A 22783-nucleotide genomic window follows, 5' to 3' on the forward strand; every position below is an offset into this window, starting at 1 on the left:
GCTTATCAACAGTATACATACCTGTGTGCTTTATTTTGTATTATCTTACTAGTGGTAATCTCATTCTAACATTGTTGTCTTTGTATATGATTCAAAAAACCACCTAAGTCCAAAATTTAAAATGAACCCCATGAAGTCCCTGAAATGCTAATCGTCATACCCAATACAGGTTAATCCACTCATTTGCACGTAAATCTAACTGAAGGAATTAAAATGATACACAGGTTTTTCTCTCAAAATCACTTCCTATGGACTTAGGTGGCTTTTGTATTCATGTATTCAATTGTTGAAATAAAATCATAAGGTTAAGGCTAGCTAGCTGGGTCGTTCCATTTCACGAGCCGGTCTGACAAATTAATTGGAAGACACCATTTTTCAAACAAAATATGCAAATATGCGCATTAGGTTTTTTATAAATATGTGAATACCCTGACACAACAAAACTATACAGCATTAGCGATCATTATACTCTATCACCCTACCAAGTTAGAAGTCTAGTCAGTTACAGTTGACAGGATCTTTGATATGGATCTGAGAAATCTCAGTTAGATGAGACCATGATGAGACTAATACACGTTTGTGTCACAAAAGCACAATTCATCAATAAATTTGTAAGCAATAATAAACAGTGGTGGTGCCAGGGGGGCATGGGGACCCCCCCCCCCACCGCCAGAACGCTTGTCCCCATTAAAAACCCAAATTTACTTGCATTATTCAAAGACTTTGCACAAAATTTTAAACACTCCTGAAAATGACTTTGCATTTGTGGCGAAAGCTGTACATCATGTACATGGCTACCTTGGTTCAGACACAAGCTGAGATCAGGGATAACTATTAAGCTCTAGTTATTATACCGGAGCCTTAAAACTCCCAAACCAACCTACCCTATACCCTAATCCAAACACTTTTTGCTAGTCTAAACTCTACCTACAACTTCCTGTTTCCTCCTAAGGTCCTAGACTGGCAGCACAGGTGTAGATTACACGACAATCAGCTTAAAGAGGAGTGGACAAAACTGACCTGTTTCTTGACAATGCAGTATGTGGTATGTGACAATAAATGGGAGATAAAATGTGAAAAAACATCCTGTTTTGGTATTCATTGAGCATCATTTGAATAACTGAAAGACCCAATAATAGTAAAAACAAAAATTTTCAAGATTTATGTTTACCTGATTGGAGTTTGGGTTAGAATAAACAATTATTGTGGATATGGTTAGGATTAGGGCTAGGATTATCAAGGATTGTATTGGGAATTGATGAGGACTATGTAGAATCCGGGAGGAAGCAAATTCATTTATCCACTCTGCACACAGTTGGGCGCACTGGAGCACGCTTGAATTTACGCGAGTGTAAGTTGGGACTTTTGTAATGCCTGCTGTAACAAAAGTTGAATAATTTTCGCTTTATAAGCCAAACAAACTTTAGGATTGGATTTAACTAGGATTAGGTTTAATTTAAGATGAACTAGGTTTAGGTTTAGGATGAACTATGATTAGGTTTAGGATGAGCTGGGAATGGATTTAGGATAAACTAGGATTGGGTACGGGTGAGCTAGGATTCGGTTTAGAATGAACTAGGATTGGATTTAGGAAAACCTAGTATTAGGTTTAGGATGAACTTAAATTATGTTTAGAATGAACTAGGATTAGGTTTATGGTGAACAAAGATTAGATTTTGGATAACCTGATTGGTATGGTTTAGGATGAACTAGAATTGGGCTTAGGATGAAGGTTTAGGATGATCTAGGATTGGGTTAATTTCAGAATAAGAAATCATGTAACGGTTTGAGACTATAATTAGGATGAAGGTAAGGTTGTCAGATACACATCCACCTGTTGCACAGGGACACTTCATTGTTTGATTTAGCTCTCAATCTTTTACTTTTAAGAAGACATATTGTTACATTATGGCTAAATATGGCAGACATCTAATCCATTTGCAATCTTTGTGTAACAAGTGACACTGTGACACCCACAATACACCCCTCATTTGAAGTCCAGCCGAATCAAGCAAGTGAAGAGTCTGGCTTTATAACACAGCAGGAAAACACACCCTTCAACTGCTGACGTCTTTCTTCAAACCCTAACTCGCTGACTCATAGTGGCTAGGTCACACACGTTCCACAACATGAGTCTCTATCCAATGATTGAATGATGATACCACATGAACAACAAACTTTTTACCTATCCAAACAATAACATTGATATCATGCATCATAACTGATTTGCAAACTTTCATTTGTAAACTGACTGATGTAGTTAATGAAAATGTGTCCAGACACTGAAATTGACTATAATGATTTTCGGCAAAAGACTTAAGAATAAATGCTGCTACCATGGCTACCTGAAGAGATTAAGATTAGGGTTAGGATTAGGACATTAGGGTTTTGATTGGGATTACAGTTATGGTTTAAATGGCTAACACTTTTGTAAATTTGCTTCTAAATTTCAAGAATGCCTCAGTGTTGATTTAAATACCTAATCCTAATCCTAAACCCAGTCCTTAAGGGGGTACTACACCCCTGGCCAATTTTGTGCCTATTTTTGCATTTTTCTCAAAAATTATAGCACATTGGTGACAAGTAAGATAAGGACTACAACTACTGTACTGAAAATACAGCAACTCAAAGCAAGTAGTTATTGATTTATTGATCAAATATTGGTTTTCCCTCATTTTTGACTGTAACTCCACAACTGTTGTCTGTGCTGAAGTAAAATTTCCAGTGCAGTAGTTGTAGTCCTTGCCCCTATAATATACATATCTTACTTGTCCCCAATGCGCTATAATTTTTGAGAAAAATGCAAAAATAGGCACAAAATTGGGCAGGGGTGTAGTACCCCTAAGCTAATCCTAAATGACAATATGGAGTATTCTGAATTTCACTGGATCTTGGAAAAGAAGGTTAATTTTGAAGAGACACTATAGGCAAAATGGTCTCTTTCCCAACACTTTGTTTAATCATAGACCGTGAAGACACGGACGGTCATCAGTGGCGTATCCTTTGAAGCTATTATCGTCTCACCATGCTCACCTGAACACAAAGACAAGATAGTCTACACACCTACCATCGAATCGATTTATCGTGAGAAAATGTCAGTAACTCAAGTCTCGTCCACTCAATTGCATTATCAGTCACAAACCAATGGAATGTTGTGCTATGAGCCTCCCTGCATGCATGACGTTGATTGAGACCACGTCTTAGATAACGCAAGTTAAACCCATTCAATGTCCGAGTAACAGATATTGTTAGATAATTCGCAACAGTGAATATATGTATTAATTTAATTAACATCAAACTTTTAAAATCAATCAGGTTTTTACCGTGGCATTTCTTGTAACTATAATTGGTTTGCAATAACAGTCGTAACTGTGTCAGAGACAAAGTGATGCTTCAATTGAATGCGCTTCTTTCAAACACGCTTATCCAACAGGTGTGAACAAGACCTACATGATCTCAGCATAATGTGTAATTTCTATAAAATTACGATCCAGATGACGTCCATGTCTTCACGGTTTATGCTTAAATAATAACCCCATTCAAGTACCAAAACATTCAAAGGTCATTCTCAACATGTTCATATATATATTAGGGTTAAAGGACTGTGCTCTGATAGATGAGCATGTTCAAGATCCTAGTGCGCCTTCATTACTTCAATGACTTTGCTATAAGCTGCAGCAGAAACAAATTTACCAGGCTACATTTTTGACAGAATTACTGTGCGTAGCTTTAAAATGAATCAAACGCTGTGCAGCATATATTACGCTCAGTTTACAGAACCTGTCAATCTCCACTCCTTTGCAGACACAAAACTGGAAAGAGATGCACACATAATCCTACACAAGAGACCTAAAATATAAAAAAATTGTAACCCCTGTTCCTAAAAGATACAATGTTTGCATTTCCTAATCACACAATTTTCTGATCTTTAAAGGCACACAGCATAACTTGTCTGAGTACACTACAACTTTCGATTTTGCCATTTTTTGGAACAAGGATACAAACATGTTGGCTGACTAACAAATCATGCACATGCTAAAATTGATGTGAAAGTCATCTGATACAAACAAATAAACACTTGGTACCTTAACTTGTAATGTATATGAATTCTCATAAATGGTTAAAGCCATATTGTAACATTTCTATAAAAAATAGATTAGTGTTTCTTTTCCATAAAATGTTAGCTTTTACTGTCAGATATGTCCCGTTTTAATTTTGAGCCGAACAAGTGAGGTAAAGCAAAAAAAAGGGGGATTTACTACCAGCGCAGGTGTTGCTCCATCGGCAGTGCTAGTCCTTTGATATGTGTGTATGACCATCTTGCACGCCATGTACGTATTGTGTTATGAACATCGACTAATATTTTCATTGTAATAATAAACTTTGCTGTTCAAACGGTTTATTCAAAATCTAGGATTTTGACAAAATTACGGCACTTTAAGTCTTGATTTTTGCAGGGTATGTTAGTTTACATTACAATTGTGTTAAAAACAGAATTTTGAAAAATATTGAGAGTGTCCTTTCCAGCAAATGTTACAATATGGCTTTAACTTCAGACAACTTGAACATAATATCTATGCAGACAAGAACATCTCATTGCAAACAGTAGATCAAAACAAAGTAAGTTATCAGAATAAAACATCTGCACTATAATAATATTCTATTAGGATCAATCTTCTTTTTTTTAGGCTATCCTTGAGGAATATCACAAACTTACTATTCCTTCACAGAGTTCAATACACCTATAATTGCCCGCTGTATAAAAATATCAAGGTTATGTCCTTATAACTGACAACATCTCCAACATTTCAACAAATTTGTACAAAAATAATGCCAATAAATAAGGTTTAATTTCAAATATTTCTTGTGATATGCCCTCCAGTAACATTCACATGTATCCCTTTTACACTTACTAATAAATAGTGACATTTGTATTTCTTGCGAGGATTGATCCCAGCCAGAATAAATTACAACTTCTGGTGTCATGAACCAGTGAGGTGAGAAACTGTCAGAAAGCTAAGATAAGTGAAGAAGACAGACAAAATGAGAGGGAAGTTTTCAAATGTGATGACTGAGAATTGTCCAAGGTATTTAAGCTTTAAGTAGGACAAGTCAATCTTCTCAGGATATAACTGTAACCACAATCATGACAAATCTTTGAGACATGCACTGCTTTTTAAAATAAAATTTTTGTGATGAACATACAGAGACAGTGATTTTTAGTTCCACATCTAATACATGACTAAAGTATTTTGATAAGATAATGCACCTATGAATTGTAATACTGCCCCTGGGTGCCCCGTCACCCACGGGATCTGGACAGGGACTTTATTTTAGATATAGGGCATGGCATCTTTGAAGAGTGTGAGTCCCGACCAAGTCCTGGCCCCCATACCCACAGGGAACCTTTTAATCGCTGTCCATCAACTTCCATTTATAACTGGTGCATTGTGGGTAGAACTGGTCGGACGTGTTTTGAGATCACTGCGTCTACCGAGCTTAAAAATACCATCTTTTTGAGCTAATTTCCCCACAAAATCAAGGTTTAAATAACATCATAAACCTTTAATCTGCATGTTGGTTGCTTTTGGACACAATTTTTTCAGTGGATTGTGGAAATATTGTACGATTTTCATCCATCAGAAATCGTCACCATCTTGCCTGGATACCTACACATAAAGTGTGTGACATCTGCCATGAAGATGGAGTAGAGATTTGAGTACAGTGGTTTGTGTGGGGTGACCTGTTATCTTAATCCATACATTTCTCCCGTATGTATAGATGGAGATCTATGAATGGTGAGCCCCATCTCACCGATTCTAGAGGGAATGTTGAAGTCCCCAACAAGATCACAGATCATGTTCCTGGCCTAAATGGCCATTGTTGAGTCATCGCCATAGCCCCATACAAATTCTCACCTGGGGGTGGACGTTTTTTTCTGATCAGGTCTTCACTATGCCCTAACGAATGCCCCATATATGCAGGGTACTCAGGCCGGGGTTACAATTGATAAGTGCATAATAGAGTCCTAAACATGTAGTTTTATTCTAACCAACTACTCCTTCAATATGAATACATCATATATTTTGGATAATATTTATCCACCTGTTTCCTGTGATGCAATCGTTAAATTGTGTCTATTTGGAAATTCAATGCCAATATAAATCTTAATAAATTTTGAAGTTGTAAATGTACTAGAAATATAACCTCATATCTTGTTTGAAAGCAATAGCATAATGTTACGGGAGGTAACTAATTAGATATGAAACAATCACATATAACTAGGCACACGGATATTGGGCATTTACGGTCTCGCCCTATCCAAAAGTGATTTCATACCAAATTGGAAAAGTGTTATGTCTACTTCAAAAGAGGTACCTGTACACCTTACATTTTACTGATAAAATGGGCAAGGTCCTGTAGGCTTTTCAAAGTAGGTCTACACTATAAAAAATCACCAACAAATTTGATAAACAATTTTGTTTTCACTTTTTAACAACTACCAATAGTGGTTGTAAGTCACTCGTAATCCCTAACCATAATCATAAGTAACCCTAACCTTAAACTAAAAGCTAACTTCAACGTAACACTAAAACCTAACCCTAATCATAGTGCTAATCCTAAATTATTGGGGTGGTGGCATTTATTTTCTAAGTGTTGACATCTATCTATACAGGAATAGCTCAAGCATAATGTTCTTAAATTGCGTTAGTAGAACTTGGCAATGTTAAGCCGGGTGTTAAGCCTACATCTGAAAATACACACTGGCCTGATACAGGACGGTATTATATTGCCTAAACTCATCTCCCAACAGACCAAAGACAAATCAGTTTTCTTTTCATTTGCTCTAAAGCTAATGGCACTGTGGGGCAACTGAGGAAAATGTTATTAACATTTATAAAAATAGCTTGGCATCTCAAGACAATTTTACTATAAGTATTAGTCCATCACCAAATGCAACTATCATACAATGGATGATAAAGACTAAGTTGAAGATTTTCTATTTAGGGTTTATCTACACCAGGGGTTCTCAATTAATTTGTTTTAAGGGCCAAATTGTGTTGAACAATAATGCTGAAGGGCCAAAAAAAATCAATTGAGCGTAGCGAGCGGAGCGTCTTAGCGGGTGGGGTCCAGGGGCCCAAATCCGGCCCGTGGCACCCTTTGAGAAGGCCTGATTTATACACCATCTGTGCAAGTTTCATAGTGAAATAATGTGGTAGAGCATTGAAACTGCATGGGTATACCCACCACCATGCATTGAAACTTCATGGACATAGCCATCTATATCTATCTTCTTTGTAATTTTTCTCGAAAAGCACTCAATTATGAACACAGCATGAAGTCTCTAATCTGTCATGCAGCAATGAACAATTTCAAATGTGGCGGAAATGTACATTCGAGTTGTGAATAGCTCAATTTATCATTTGTAAAATCTTGGTCAAATCAAATCATATGGAATTGAGTGATGTATCAAAATGTATGTGCAGAACAAATTTTTCCACCCATTGAATTTCTCATTTGGTCATAATTTCATCAAAAAATTGGCTCTTGTGTAACACTACTTTCTGTGGGCAGTTTAACTCCCCATTAAAAAAGTAGTACCTGCTTTTCGGCAAAGTTCTTTAGAAATCTGCCGATTTGGCCCTATTTACTGCATAAAAATCAAGCTACGTAGCCGATATGACCTAGTTGTTTTTATGTGATAATCACACGATAAGGACCTTGCCAAATTCTATAGTAATGTATTCACAGATACTGTATTTCCGTGTGATATCAGATCAGTTGGTGTGCAAAGGAGCCAAGTGAACATGCAGGATCATGCACCTCTTCAGTTTCATTTACATTTGCTGCATGTTTATACTGCATACTCCAATTTGTTACCCAGCATTACCAGCCCACTAACAACCCAATTCAGTCACAATCATCACATTTCTATACTAATTTGCAAAGACCTTACACACTGACCGATTTGGTGCAGTTTATGGTGTAAACATGAAGTCAGGGTTCTGATTGGCTAATTAAATCGCATCATTATCACATCAGCACTTCATTCTCCAATCAATCTACATAGCATCATGTGATGCAGGTGTGGTCTAGTTCTTTTGCCATCAGTCGGCCAGTGTGGAAGTCTTTGCAAAATAGTGTAATGAAGCTCAAAATAGGAGTTGCGGTGTGTATCGGAAATACTGATATTACTCTTCAGTTTGTACTGGAAGTCCTTGAAACCTGTTGGTAACCAGTTTGGGTAGCTCAACAGTTCACTGAACTTGCAGTGCACCCACTAAACATCACACTGATTGTGCTTCAAATGATGTATATCATACCACCTGATCTACATCATGATGTGGCTGACCCAAAATGTGTTCCTAGTACCGGTAATAGTAGACCAGTAGTACAAGAACACTTGAATTAGTAACACTACTCAAAACCAAACCACATCCCATTCCCCTATCAACCTTTCTATGTAGTATAGGTTGGGAACCTCACATTTAAAATATGTTCCTAGTACCGTACTCGGGCCGGTACTAGTAGACTAGTAGTACGAGAACACTTGAACCAGTACCACTACTCCAAACCAAACCACATCCCCTATCAACCTTTCATGGGAGCATTGGTTGGGAATGACATCCGTCCACCTCACAGGAATGCTGAAAGGAAAACTTGACAGTGCTTTTGCTTACAGACTCAATGATATCACTGATTTAATACAAATATATCCTTGTTCACATCATTATTATACACATCTTGTATTTCCCAACACAATTTGCAGCTTCAATGCTGGGTACCGGACTATGATATCACTGCCTTCAGTAAGCAAAAACTCTGTATGATGGTATTTGTATATACTTACATTCAAAATGCTTTCCACTTTTTCAGTATTAGGCTCCTGTGAACAGAAACAAACAAAAGATATTCTGTGAATAATTAAACCTGACTAATTTACTGTGAATATTGTTATAATGGTGGCGCTTTTTATGGCCACATGGTTAGTGTAAATTAAGTCAATGAGATGCATATACTTCCATCCATAATAATGCCTTATGAGGACACAATAGATAGGCGACTGTCACCTGGGCATAATCAAAAGTTGTGACTACCGCTACTAGCCACCACTTTAGTCCACTAAGTCTTGCAACCCTATTACCACAGATCCTGGAAAAGCGATAGACATCATTTTAAAGATATATACCACTTCCTTCTCCTCTCCATAATGTTACATAACTTATTGCTGAAAATGAGATTTTATCTACAAATTTGTTTCCCATGTCATTGATACTAGACTTGGATTTAATGTATTTTCTACAAACCATGGCCATGGAGCTATTACACACTTCATTGAAAAAAACCCCACTCTTGTTTATATCATTTCCGTCTTCTTGCAATTCAATTCATTTTGTGCTGCAATTACATTCTCACAAATGTTTCATTTCATTTCATTCTACAAGGACGTACGCAATTAAACATTCTCTTTCAAGCAAATAACCGCAGCTCTCATGCAATGTCACTAATTATAAGACCAATCATCTTCTACCATTCCCATGTTACATTCGATAACGAAAATGCGCACCACAAGCAAAATCCCGCTGGAGATGCATCCAGTAAATAACACCATCTAAAAATAGTCACCTAGCAAAGTGTAGCCACTATGATAAAATATCAATCTACCATGGTAAGAACAAATCTATGCTTACTGTCTCTTTTGCCTTGGCTAGTGATGTGAACATGAAACCTAAACATAAGACAAATATTTGTACTGTGCCTTGTAGGTAAATGAAGAGATATGTTTTCTAAAGACTATCAAATCAATATTCTTACCGGGTCCAATTTCTACTTTTGATATGAAGCCAATGTTTTTTTTAAGTGAGATCAAAGTCTTGCCTATAAAGTGAGTCCATCATTTGTCTATGTGTTGAAAGAGTTTACCAGAATAAAGTTAGAATAAAATAATGTGTGCATAAAATTTACACATCCTAACGTTTAGCCTACCTTTTATAATTTACATTAACCAGTCTTTTGAAGCCTACAGGGAGCTCAGTGCACATGAGTTCAAATGTGTGTTGCTATAATTGAAGACCGAATTAAAAAGACTAGTTTGCATCTGATGTCCTGTCAACCAGACCAAATATGCTGTGTTGCACAGGTCAGCAACCAATCACATCGCGTCTTTGCCCTGACGTCAGATGCAAACTACTCTTCTTTATTCTGTCTTCAATTATATCACCCTCATTTAGGATTTGGACCAAGATTTCAGAGTACAATAAAACTTTTCAACACTATAATATAACTGTTTTAATTTATTGCCTGTCTGTCTCAGGATCAAACTACATGTCACAAAATGAAGGGTGGATAGCTAGCTATTGGCCAATCGCATGGTCATCTCAAAACAAGATTCGACCCGCAAAGTGTGTGTTGCGTGAGCGTTCGCATGTCAAATGTGTGCTTTAATTGCTGCAAACGCTTTGCAAAAGCCTTCTTGAGCGTTGATAGAAAAGAGCGAGAATCAAATGCACTTTTGGCACATGCTTTTGTAGGGAGGACCTCATTTTGGTAGCAAGATGGCGGATCTGTGCAAAGGGCGAATAGCTATGACAAGCTATGATGTGTGATCTGTCTGACAAATTTAGTTATTTGTCAGGTAAAATAAATTGTCATTTTGAATTATTCCAAGAATTATTTCCATTTTTGGCATAATTCTGGTTAATTCTGCATACTGTGAGTTAGATTAGAGTCGGGTTAGGGTCGTGCACGGGGTATTCCACTGTAAAAGCTATATACCGTATTGTCTCTGATAAACGCTCCCCCTCTAATAAATGCCCCCTTATACCTTTATCAATATTCCCCGATGTTGGGTTACTGTAGAACCTTCACAACCCCTGTACTTATGTCTGGAAAATATGCAATGCTCCCAGAGCATTTATTAGAGACAATACGGTAATAATTAGGACCCTTACCCCAATTATCTTAAAATTCCATTGCTAGACAAGTTTATTTTTCAAGCTGCTTTGAACACTGTTCTTTTGCTATATTCAAATTTAATTATTTGTATTAATAAGCACCTTTTTTCTTATTTTTGTTGCTTGATCATGTACATGTAGCATTATATTTAAATCACCACATGTTCAGTAAGTACAGTGTGTTTATATAGTATAGTGGATACATGTAGTTACATAGCTTTTTCATTCATATAAAAACATAAAACATTCTGAAGCCATGAATTTGTTCAGGCATTACAAGTATAATGTTAATTTATTATGATTCAAAATAAATTATATATAATTGTTTAATTGTGTTTTCTTAATTGTGCTGTATTCAAAATAATTATTGCCCCGACACTTACATATACTTAAAAGTCCTTGGCTTTCTTGGGTGCATATTAAAACTGATGAGATGAAAGTCAAAATTGGGAGTTGACACAATTAGTAAATAATAAAATACAGTGTATTTAGAGTCAAAATCATCACAATCCTAAGCTGGTGGGATTTTATTTAGACATTTGATAAAATGATAACATTAAATAAAAAGTAACATTAATGTACACATTGGTTTTTACTCCCCTACGAGGTCCCCCACCATTCCGTAGTCAAATAATGGCAGCGACATGTTGTCAGCTCTGGTCTGGTAATATGTTGTTTGCTTAATTGATCTCATATTATGTCAAATCTATTACTTCACGCTTATGTTGTGAATGACATTCTCAGCAGGTGGTGTGGAAAAAGCAAGCGGAAGAAGCGCTATTCACCGACGCTAAAAGGCAATGAGTGCTCACAATGGGCATTATTGGTATATTGCATTAGGCAAGGATTCCTACAATGAAAGCTTCACTCATGGTGACACTGCTACTTTTTATTGAGGTAAACAAATTAGACATATCGGTTCAAGTCCAATAGAATTCATTTGTTCAATATCGAAACATTCATTTGAACATAGAAATTAATATCAGTGGTGGGATTAAAGGTTGGCGATTTTTCTTTCAAGTTGTGGTTGAAGCATGCAGACTATTGATTTATAATTTAAATTTAATTACAAATCCTCTCGTATTTGGGGACAGATGGGCTATTACAGTTAAAATCCGTACATCTCTATGGAAGATATGACCTAAATCTTCCACACAGGGAATGTGAATTTCAAATGGGGTTACCTGAATGGGTGACTTCATTTCAAAGCTGCGCCCCCTGTATGAGAGATTAAATGTCATGTCTTCCATATTGGGAGTATGGATTTCAACTGGAATAATCCATTTTGGAGCAGATGACACTGAACCCATTTGAAATTCACACTACCTGTGTGGAAGATTAAGGTCATGTCTTCCATATGGAGGGGGGAGGGATTTCAACTGGAATAGCCCACTGCTTGAACATCAAGAAATACCTGGGGATATCATCTCCCATCTTACAATTTCTGTATGCACACTGCATCTTGCAGAGACAACAGCACTAAGATTGAGTTTCAAATATTCATTTGATAACACTTCAAGAACGAAGAAATTTGTAAGCATTGGAGGATAAACAAAGATTCTGAACAGTCTAAATGCATGTCAACAAAATGTACCTCAAAAAAGGCAATACCTCTGGAGCTGAAAGTGTTTTTTTTGCAGGCTGTATCAAAATGATTGGTACCCATCAGTTTGGATGGTTTATTGAAAAGCCTACTTCTTCCACATGCAACATAAGGTTTTCTTCATTGACCATAATTTATAGTTATGACTGTTTATGACATTAATCAACATATTATATGCATTTTGATGTGTCAGTCATGTCCATAATCACTGGAAACAGATGGGTACCAATCATTTTGATACAACCTGTAGAGTCCCTTCAGTACCAACAACTAATGTTAGTGTGAATAATAAAATGCGACCCTAAAAAAACTGATTTAACCATTAGTTGGACTGCTCTGAAAAAATGGTTTGGAATCGAGTAAGCATCTTACTGGGTTTTTTTGTCATTTGGAGGGGGATGGTGCTTTCCCACATGAAGAAACACATTAGAAATTATAGTATTTTCGGGTAACTATCTTCATGTAAATTTGAACCCCGGGGTCACTCCCATTGTGGCCTGTACACCATCGCGATAATGAAAACGCGTAAAAGGGTCGTATTTGCAGGTGGGTAGGCACGCGATCTGGCGTATCGCGTTTAGGGTGTCAAAAACATGAAAAATTGGAAAAAGGGTAGCAAAATTGCAATTTCTAAATACTGTGAAATGAAATTTAGGGTATGAAATTTGATGTTAGGAATGAAATCCTTGTTTAGGGTGTCGTTTTAGCCAAGGGTTAAATCCTTGTTTAGGGTGCTTTTCAAAAGTTGATTATCGCGGATGGTGTACAGGCCACAATGGGAGTGACCCCCGGATTTGAGCTAATCATCAAACTTCTTTTTCCGACTAGTCTAGTCTGTTTGCATATATAATCCCACACAAATTGGTACAACATATGTCCGTATGATAGCATTTTATACTAGTACATTGTATGATTTCATTTTACAAACAATTGTATTTAATAATAGATTTCAAAAGAGGCAATGACAGATGGGTAGCTTGCCATCCTTACCCAGTACTACATCATGTGCACATGTTACCTTTCATTTTGTATTGACACCTTTAATTCAATTTTATCAGAAAGACAAAAATACTACACATTCCATTTGTCTCATCAAATCAAATCTTGCCATTGATCATTCCCATTGATATCTTGACTATCTTATGTTGCTGAAAATCCTAGGTATAACAAATTAAATATTTCAAATATTTTATACCAACGATTGTCTTGAATCATACTTGGTACAAGCTCACACATGGATTTATAACTAATCTGACCAATGCATTAGCCTTGTTTTTAGATCTATTTGAATTTGACAAAATAGATAAACAAATGATGATGCCTTTCCACTTGCTAATTAATATTGTAACCTCCCCCCCAACTTTGATGTGCCAAAAAAGCTTTACCCATTTTGAACATGCCAAATGGTGAACCTAAATTTGTACCTTACATTTGAATGTGATGTGTGTGTAGCAAGCAGAAAATTATGAATATGCAAGCATTGTTGCATTGTTTTTCTATTGAAAAAGTGATCCCAAAATGTGTGCCTTTGCCGATTTTTGACCTGAAAGAAATCTTACCCAGTCTTATTTATGCTTGCACCCCTCCCCCTTTCCACAGGATGGTACACACAAATCACCATACCTCCTAACATTATTCCAACACTGTTGTGACAGGTTTTAGTGAGGTAAGCAAGTATCAATATGGATTCATGCCAAAATGAAAATAAGATTACATTAATTCATTGCTTCTAGTATCAGCTGTCAGTTACCATGGTGACTCAAATCTCTTGAGGTCAGAGTTCAAAGACAATAGTAAAACAACATGATGGGTTGCAGGTAACCAAATGTATTGGCAGATTTGTATTGTTACTATTGTATGCAAATATTCTTTTGTCTCAGCAATGTTATTCCTGAAATTACTCCTGTAAATATAGTGATGGGCTTTTCATACAATGGCATTATGTTTATTAAGGCTGCTTCGGAAAAACATATTTGTCATTGATTATCCCATATAAATCTATATGTCAACTGGATCAAATTTCGAGTCCTGAACCACAATCCAAATGGTTGCCACACAAAGTTAACTCATCTACTACCTTCATGGTCTACTGTATGTAGGCCTGTCAAACAGGTGCGTTTGTATCGTAATGGCACTTTTTCGGTTTCTGAAACCAATCGGAGAAACTACCAAAGATGCCAATGAAGATGCAAGTGAAACTCGTGATATAGAGTGCACAGCCGGGGTGCGCAGATGAGATCACTCAGATCAGGTACTCCAAAACAGACATATTGTTAAAAAATGTCTTCCAAAATAAATATACCCCTTGGGCAAATTATGTTTTGGACCGCTTCAGAGCAAAAATTCACAATTGAAAGGGTCCAAAAAATTTGAAAATACCCCTTCAGCAAAATGCTTAAAGAAAACGCTGCCTACATTCAGCAAATACCATGTAGAATTCCATCTACGAGCTTCTAAATGAGGTTTTTGATGAGAGAGATGAAAGGCAGACTAGAAACCATCCACAAAACATTATTTGGTGTCTGTACAAACATGTAAGACAATCTATTGTAATGTTTTTGTGGAGGGTGTCAACTTTTCGCCTCTTTCGTCAAAAACCTCATTTAGAAGCATGCTTGTAAATGGAATTCTACGGCATGTCAATTAGTGCCCTTCTTTTCCAAGTAGACTGCATGGCCACTCAAAGAACCAACCAAAACAGAAAGTACATCTTAATCATTCCAACAAAGTAAATTATGATATGTACATGTACATTAAAACATATTCAAGACCTTGTTGTGAGATAGAATGATTAAATGCATTTAATGACCTCATTAGTACACTGTTCAATCAAATAACAATAAATGCAAAGCAATTAATATGACATTGACCTATGGTACAATGTTCTAAAACTTAAAAGGTACATGTGCATATTGAAGGACTTGAACTTGAAGGCAAATGCAGAGAAGTAACCTTTGCTTCTGAATTAACCCTTTGCACAGTCATTTCAAAATGAGGTTCCATCTTTCCAATGAATGCTTTATAAAGCATTTTGGTGCTTTGTATGCACTTTTGTGACAAGTTTGCACAGAGAACCTCATTTTGCCCAGTCATTTCAAAATGAGCTTCTACCTGTCAAGTGCATGTTGTGTTGCTGACATCTTTCTTATGCATGCTTTATGGAGCATTCTGGTAAATTGTATGCATTTTGTGTATAAGTTTGCACAGAGAACCTCATTTTGCCCGGTCATTTCAAAATGAGGTTCTACCTGTCAAGGGCATGTTGTATTGCTGATAAAGCATTCTGGTGCTGTTTTTGTATGCACTTTTGTGACAAGTTTGCACAGTACCTCATATTGTTCGGTCATTTCAAAATGAGGTTCTACCTGTCAAGTGCATGTTGTGTTGCTGACATCTTTCCAATGCATACTTTATAAAGCATTCTGGTGCATTGCATACATTTATGGCCGTGTATTTGCACACCAAGAACATGGTCATGGTTTTGCATGGTCATTTCAAAAAAAGGTTCTACATGCAAAGTTCATAGTGTTGCTTACATCTTTCCTATGCATGCTTCATAATGCATTATTCGCCAGCAAAGTGTTACGTCTAATCCAATTACCGTATCACTATGTCAACTGGATCACGCTTTTGAGTTCTGCACCATGATCGAAATGATCGCAACACAAAGTCTATGGCATGTACTACCAAAGTCAAAAGGTGTGTGATCCAGTTACCAGGGAGTTATGTAACCATTTCGCTGGTGAATTTGGAAGCAAGATGGTGGAACCGTGTAAAGAGTCAACACTTTCATAAAACCTCTCTAAAAATACAAATTCCTGCCTCTATTGTGGCATTTGTTGTTTTTTGGCTTATTTATGCCCAGACCATAAACTGAACTGAAAACCTAGTTGTATAATAAATTGCATTTGTAGATGTTTATTAGAATGTCTCTACAATGTATGTTGAATCAACAAACATAAGATGGCAATCTGGCTATAGGGTTACTCCCTTGGAAAAAATTTCAAGAAAGGGAAATAATTGTAACCGAATCGTTCTTGTCAACCCCTCTAAAATCCCGTAATGCACTTTAGCCTAACAATAAATTCTTCATATGAAGAAACTCTTGCAACCATTTAAAAAACCCTTTTCATTATGCAACTGGGTTGTTAGTTCAGCTATGGTTCAGCCTACTGTAAGCATTAGGTCTCAGAAAAACACCTGACTGAACTATAAACTCATTTCCAGCGGCACAATTCGGTAATCTCAATACAACAATCATCTCTCAACATTTGACCTCAAAGTTGTAGAGAATGAGTTTTTGTCCCCAACACCTTCAAAGGTCATTCTATGAGTGTACAAACATATTGGGTTTAAAGAACTGTGTCGGGACAGATGAGCATATTTTTGATCCTAGTACTGATGACGCATAGCTTCACACTTGTTAAGAATATGTCTACAAAGAATTACCGTGGCCTACTTTCCGGGCCTACTTTCTTACTAATTTACCATCTTTATCGCTTAACTGGGAAGCACAGCTGTGAATATTTTGTTTTTCCTCTCTCTTCGTTCTTTTTGGGTGATGTTTATCTAGATTTTCAAGCTATCATTCATGACCCTTACGGCGCTGTCATAACCCATAGCCTATTACTCAGTCAATTTCCTTACAAGCATGTACCTATAATAATAATAATACTATTATCAACTAAATGTGCATTCATAATTTATGACAAGAAAATGAACTTTTTATTTATAATTTCCTCAGTTTAACAAACCTTCTGAAAGCTTATGATGACAATATTCTAAGAAGCATGAAGATTTTTACTTTTAGGAAATCTGTGATTTTATGTGTGCATCTTTGACGGAATTCATTTATTTCACTTCCACTTCCAGGGAATTCATTTATTTCACTTCCACTTCCGCAGCTTTTTACAACATTACTTTTTGTTTTGTTTTGACATATATCTGAATATTAACCACTAAACAGATGACAAGTCCAACTGAGACAGCAACATTTGAATACCTTGGAATATCTACAACAAGCAATGTATTATTACTTTTCACACTATACTGCGAATTTGTGAAAAAGACGTTTAAAAGTTCACTTCCGCTAAGACTAGTAAGAGCTTACTCTTTATAGCCTTACCATAAGTATACAAACTATACATGTATATGTACATGTATAATTAGCTGTGTGTATAATACATACTGTATTAAAAGCCACATCAAAAACCATCACTGCCAATATCATTTTGTATTACTCTTTCATAACCCATGTTCTCATAATCCATGACAATTTGACATGCTAAAAAACAGATGAACTTTAATATGGCACACAACATGAACTATAAAGCAATATTTCTTGACAATATTTGATATAGGCCCAACATGTTATTTTACCTGCTCTATATGCATGACAGGAAAAAACCTGCAGACAGTACACTTATGGCCAGTCTCCTTCAAAGCCACATAATTAACCTCACAACAACATGTATGTCTAATGTGATTTTGCATGTAAAGCTACTTCCAATGTAAAATGACAGTGTCATGTAAATAACATACTAAATAATGTACACGGAATGATTTTTTAAATACAAGACATTTCCATTGTAAAATTGGTGTATCTACAAGTAAATAACAGAGCAGATAATGTCTTTGAATCTGTCTGCTTTCCAAAAGTAAAGTTGAATTTATACTTTTGTAGCAAAGCAAATTGCACAAATGTTCTGTGTTTACTTTGTCAACAAGGTTTTGCAAAAAAGTTTAATTCATATGTGATGTTGCTTGTTTTACCAATCATAGCCTACCTATGGATTTTCAAAACAATATATCAACATCAATGGATGTCTTAAAAATGTATTTTTAGGGCAGTTTGAATATTTCAATTGTCTGCAATATCAATCGCAGATAGTGCAAATTAAAAAGCAATGCATCACAAAAACAAGTGTATATTCTGCTTTAAACAAAGTATCTATTGGTAACTAATTGTAACTAAGCAGATATTACCTTTTACATGACATACCTTTATAATCGGGACCTCAGGCAAATAGATGCCAATGCTTGTCAATACTTGTCATTAATGGCTTTTGTTTTACAAGTAGATATCCGATCTTCAGTGAAATTACTATGCAGCGACAAGCTTCCGATGCTAATGCTACGGCTATTTTTAATTTCATTGATCAGCCAGGCTAAACCGAGCTTCAAATTTCTAGCAAAACATGCAAAGAGCATTTGAAATGTCTCTCTATGCATTTATGATGCACTGCCTCTACGGTATTATGGTCAAAATGGAATTCTTTAAGAACATTTAGAGTTACATGTAGAAGCTTGAACTTAAGTTATAAATTAGATAAGATACTGTCAAGAGGTAAATGTTGCTCAAAGGTAGGCTACATGTCATATGATCTGATTCTGATCTTTTATTCAGACTTTGCTGTATCTTGTTTTTCTTCAATCAACCTTTTGTAGATTTTGTTGGCAATATCAAACATTTTAAAGCCTTACAGTCACAAATTGTATTGAGTACATGATGTATGTCATACACAAAAGTTAACTCAAGTATGTGACGTCTAAGGAATGACCATCAAACAAACAAACAAACAAACAGGTCTAGAGCAACGAGTCTAAAGATCCATGTCACCCGTTCGAATCCGGCCAATTGCATGGGTTATTGGTTTTTCCCATGTTTATGTGAGCCTTCTACCCTGGGGAAACTTGTACTACAAACAACAGCATCAAACAAAACAAAAACAAGGTAAACCAACTACCGTATTTATGTATCCAGACTCAGACTTGAACTCCCAAGAATGCCTTGCCTATGACAACCCTTTGGTGAATTTTGATGTGATCCTTCATGTTCACCTAGAGAAGCCAAGACCTACATAATTCCTAGCAGCAACTTGTCTGACCTCCGACACCGGCACGCTCTAACATTGCACATTAATATCAGATTTAGATTGGAAGAATGTTCTTCACATGTGTGTCACATTTAATCATTTACTACAGTATATAAATTTATACGATTTACCTCTAGCAAACTCTCACACAAACTATTTCACTGTGTTTGCAAAACATAAAGCATATAGCCTTATACAAGTAAGGGGAGCAGCATTATCCCCTACCAAAGGAGGAAAGCCATAGAGGGTGTAATTTTTGGCAGGCCACAAAGATATTATAATTATAATATTTTGCAGTAAATCTTTGACGAGCGCTTACTACCATGATGTTGCAACGTCAGAGCTAACAACGCGTACGGCGCAAAGTTCATTCATACATTTCCGCTCGGCAACAGCAGATCGCCTCAGCAGCCAATCAGAGACAAGTGTGTTTCAACACAGTAAATACGGATGTACGTTAAAATACGCTCTCGTCTAAGGTTTACTGCAATATTTTATCAAAGACACATTTTCCTTCAATTACAATATTAAATGGTGCAGGAAACACACACTCCCGTCATATAATTAAACATTACATCTCCCATTCATACTAACATTTTGGACTTTCTCTTCAGTCCTATCTTCTCTTCTCTTACTTTAAGTTGTCATGCAAATAATTATGTTATTTTTAGCGAAGATTACCAAAGTTATTTTTATCACCGCTCTACTAAAATTAAACCAGCATTACACTTATCAGTGTCATAATCATTGCCTATTTTCATCCACAAATCCTGTATTGTTATCAGATTGTCTTCCTGTACACTATAACATAGGGCATGAGTACTTTTCTTTATACTAAGTACAAACAGGCCCAGTCTGACCTCTATAAGTCATGTTCACATGGCAATTTCTCCTAGGCCTAAACTTATGCTAACACTGCCCAACAGTGATAAAAACAGACGCAATGTGGCCTTAAAGTCGCATTCACACGGCAGTAACCTCTAGGCCTAAAATAAAAAGTCTGCACATATTTCCCAACTCTGACCATGTGTCCGCAGCACACCGTTGCTACTCCAACAAACTTACTCTAGGGGTCATGCTTCTGATCGGAGTAAGCAAAGGTGAAATTGCAATGAAACACTTATCCTGATGCGAACTAATACTACTGAAGAATATACCTTAGGGTATTCTCTTCTCTTCTTGAGTCTTGATTAATATTGATTAATATTCCAAGAATTGTGGTGAAATGTGTGTGGATATGATATCATGACAAATTTCTTGTTCATCTTAAAGGTGTGTGACCAGATCAACAGGCTCACATCTTCATTCACCCCCTCCCTTTTTTCCTCATCAAAACTGATATTTTGGTATCAGAAGAAAGCTCACATTTTTCTCATTACTGCAGTAAAATTTAACACCTGTGATATGTTTCGTTTAGATGGTGCGAACAACAATGTGATAAAGTGGTAACCAACCATCACCGGAAGTATGTATCAATGTATGACTTGTATGTGGAACATTGTTATACATGTTTTTGTGTCTCATATCAAAACTGATAAAGCAATACTACTCAAATTTAGAAACATAACAGTGGTTAAAATACAACATTGCAAATTTGTTCCTTACAATGCAAAATACATTCAACACATAAAGAACCAGAATAGTTTTTTGACAGCTTGCATGAGGTCTATGTCCTGGTTGGCCAAGTGACCCTGCAGGTCATGACCTAACAGGGAAGCGATGGTCACACCGCAGACTGACCAGTATGTCCTGAAGTGGCATTAATAACCCTCATTACATAATCATGATAATGAAGTCTCTCCGTCTGTAGTGTTAATTAAACTTGTCATTCTTCTTTATTTTAAGAGTTCATTGCTGACAAGTCATTGTCTAGCTAACCCATTTTAAAGAGGAAGCCCCGTCATAGCAGTTCTTCTGGGGTGAACCAAACCTGCCTGGTTATCAATATTAAAAGGTTATCTCTGAATTTGACAGGTGCTAATTGATGCAATAACATTAATTAAAACATCAATTAGCACCTTTTACATTCAGAGATAACCTTGTCATTGATTAATTTGATAACCAGGCAAGTTTGATTCACCCTAGAAGAACTGCTCTTGCGGGGCTTCCTCTTTAAAGCACTCCTTTGAAAAGAGCCAATATCACACAGACATTTATCATAAGTGCCAAAACCAGGTTGCAAATCCATAAACTTATCACAACTTCTATATCAAATTGGAAACATGAAAACATGAAACATGTTTAGGATAAATGCCCATGTGAATTGAGCAGGTTTGAATAACATATTAGTTTTCATATATAAATCCTCTATCATAGCCCCAGTTCATCAATTTGTTTACAAGACTAACAGCTTCCAAAAACTAACTATAAAAGCTAACCCCAAGCCTAAAACACAGGGTGCAGCATGTAGAGGGTAAATATGTAATTATGTCAAGTGTTCATATAAGACTGCTCTGAAAAATGTTATATTACATTTAGACATAGGGTGCTCTGACTTAGAGTGCAAATCAAACCTGATAAAAGCCAACATATATTTCCTAGAAGCTTGTGCATAATTACTGAACTGGCAGCCGGACAACGTGCCTAACTGCAGTGATTTATGTTGCGTATAGTGCACTGTGTTAAATCCACACTAGGTGTGTTTAGACGGTAGCCTACATTTGAATGTTACTTACAAGCGAGCCAGCAATTAAATTATGCTACAAGTGAGTGTGTGTCCACACAGGACTTACTTGTAAGCCAACTCACTTGTAAGAATGACCTTCACTGGTAAATTATGCCATGATTATACACAATCAGAATAGGATTGGGTCATCAAGGTCATGCTTACAAGCGAGCTAACATGCAAGTCTTGTTCACACTGGCCTTACATTTGAATGTTACTCGCTACATGTAAGATATCTTACATGTAAAATTGTCACTTGTAACTTGCATGTAGCTACATGCGAGTGTGTTTAGACAGGCACTACATACAAGTTTACATTTGAATATAGTTACAAGCGACTTTACAAGCGATCGTCTGAACAAGCCTACTGCCTCAGCGCCTTTCTAGTTAAAGTCACTGACCTGCAAGTGTCTACTGTATCCTTGGCCATGTAACACATGAATCTCACAACATTATTTGTGTATACTCAACTGTAAATTCTCAATTAAACGCACTAGTAAAATGCTACAGGAACCTGCTATGTCAGGCCTTGTCACTGAAAATAACATTATTATGAAGAATACACATGAAAATGACATCTTTGCTGTCAATAATATTGCAAAAAGCCCTATGTATTCTATCATACTTTGCAGTGCATTCATGCAAATATAAATATTAGGCTCTTTGACATGTTCTACATACA

The 22783-nt window shown here is 36.3% G+C and overlaps 1 protein-coding gene across 3 annotated transcripts in view; it reads right to left on the reverse strand.

Annotated features, from left to right (window-relative positions):
* LOC140161266 (uncharacterized) overlaps positions 1-22783 on the reverse strand; it is a 260421-nt gene that overhangs the window by 180554 nt on the left and 57084 nt on the right. For all 3 annotated transcript variants that reach the window (XM_072184733.1, XM_072184731.1, XM_072184732.1), the window contains exon 4: positions 8855-8890. In XM_072184733.1, coding sequence (XP_072040834.1) covers positions 8855-8890 — 36 coding nt within the window. The remainder of the gene's footprint in view (positions 1-8854; positions 8891-22783) is intronic.

The sequence above is a fragment of the Amphiura filiformis genome, chromosome 9 (genome assembly GCF_039555335.1).
Source record: "Amphiura filiformis chromosome 9, Afil_fr2py, whole genome shotgun sequence".
Lineage (NCBI taxonomy): Eukaryota > Metazoa > Echinodermata > Ophiuroidea > Amphilepidida > Amphiuridae > Amphiura > Amphiura filiformis.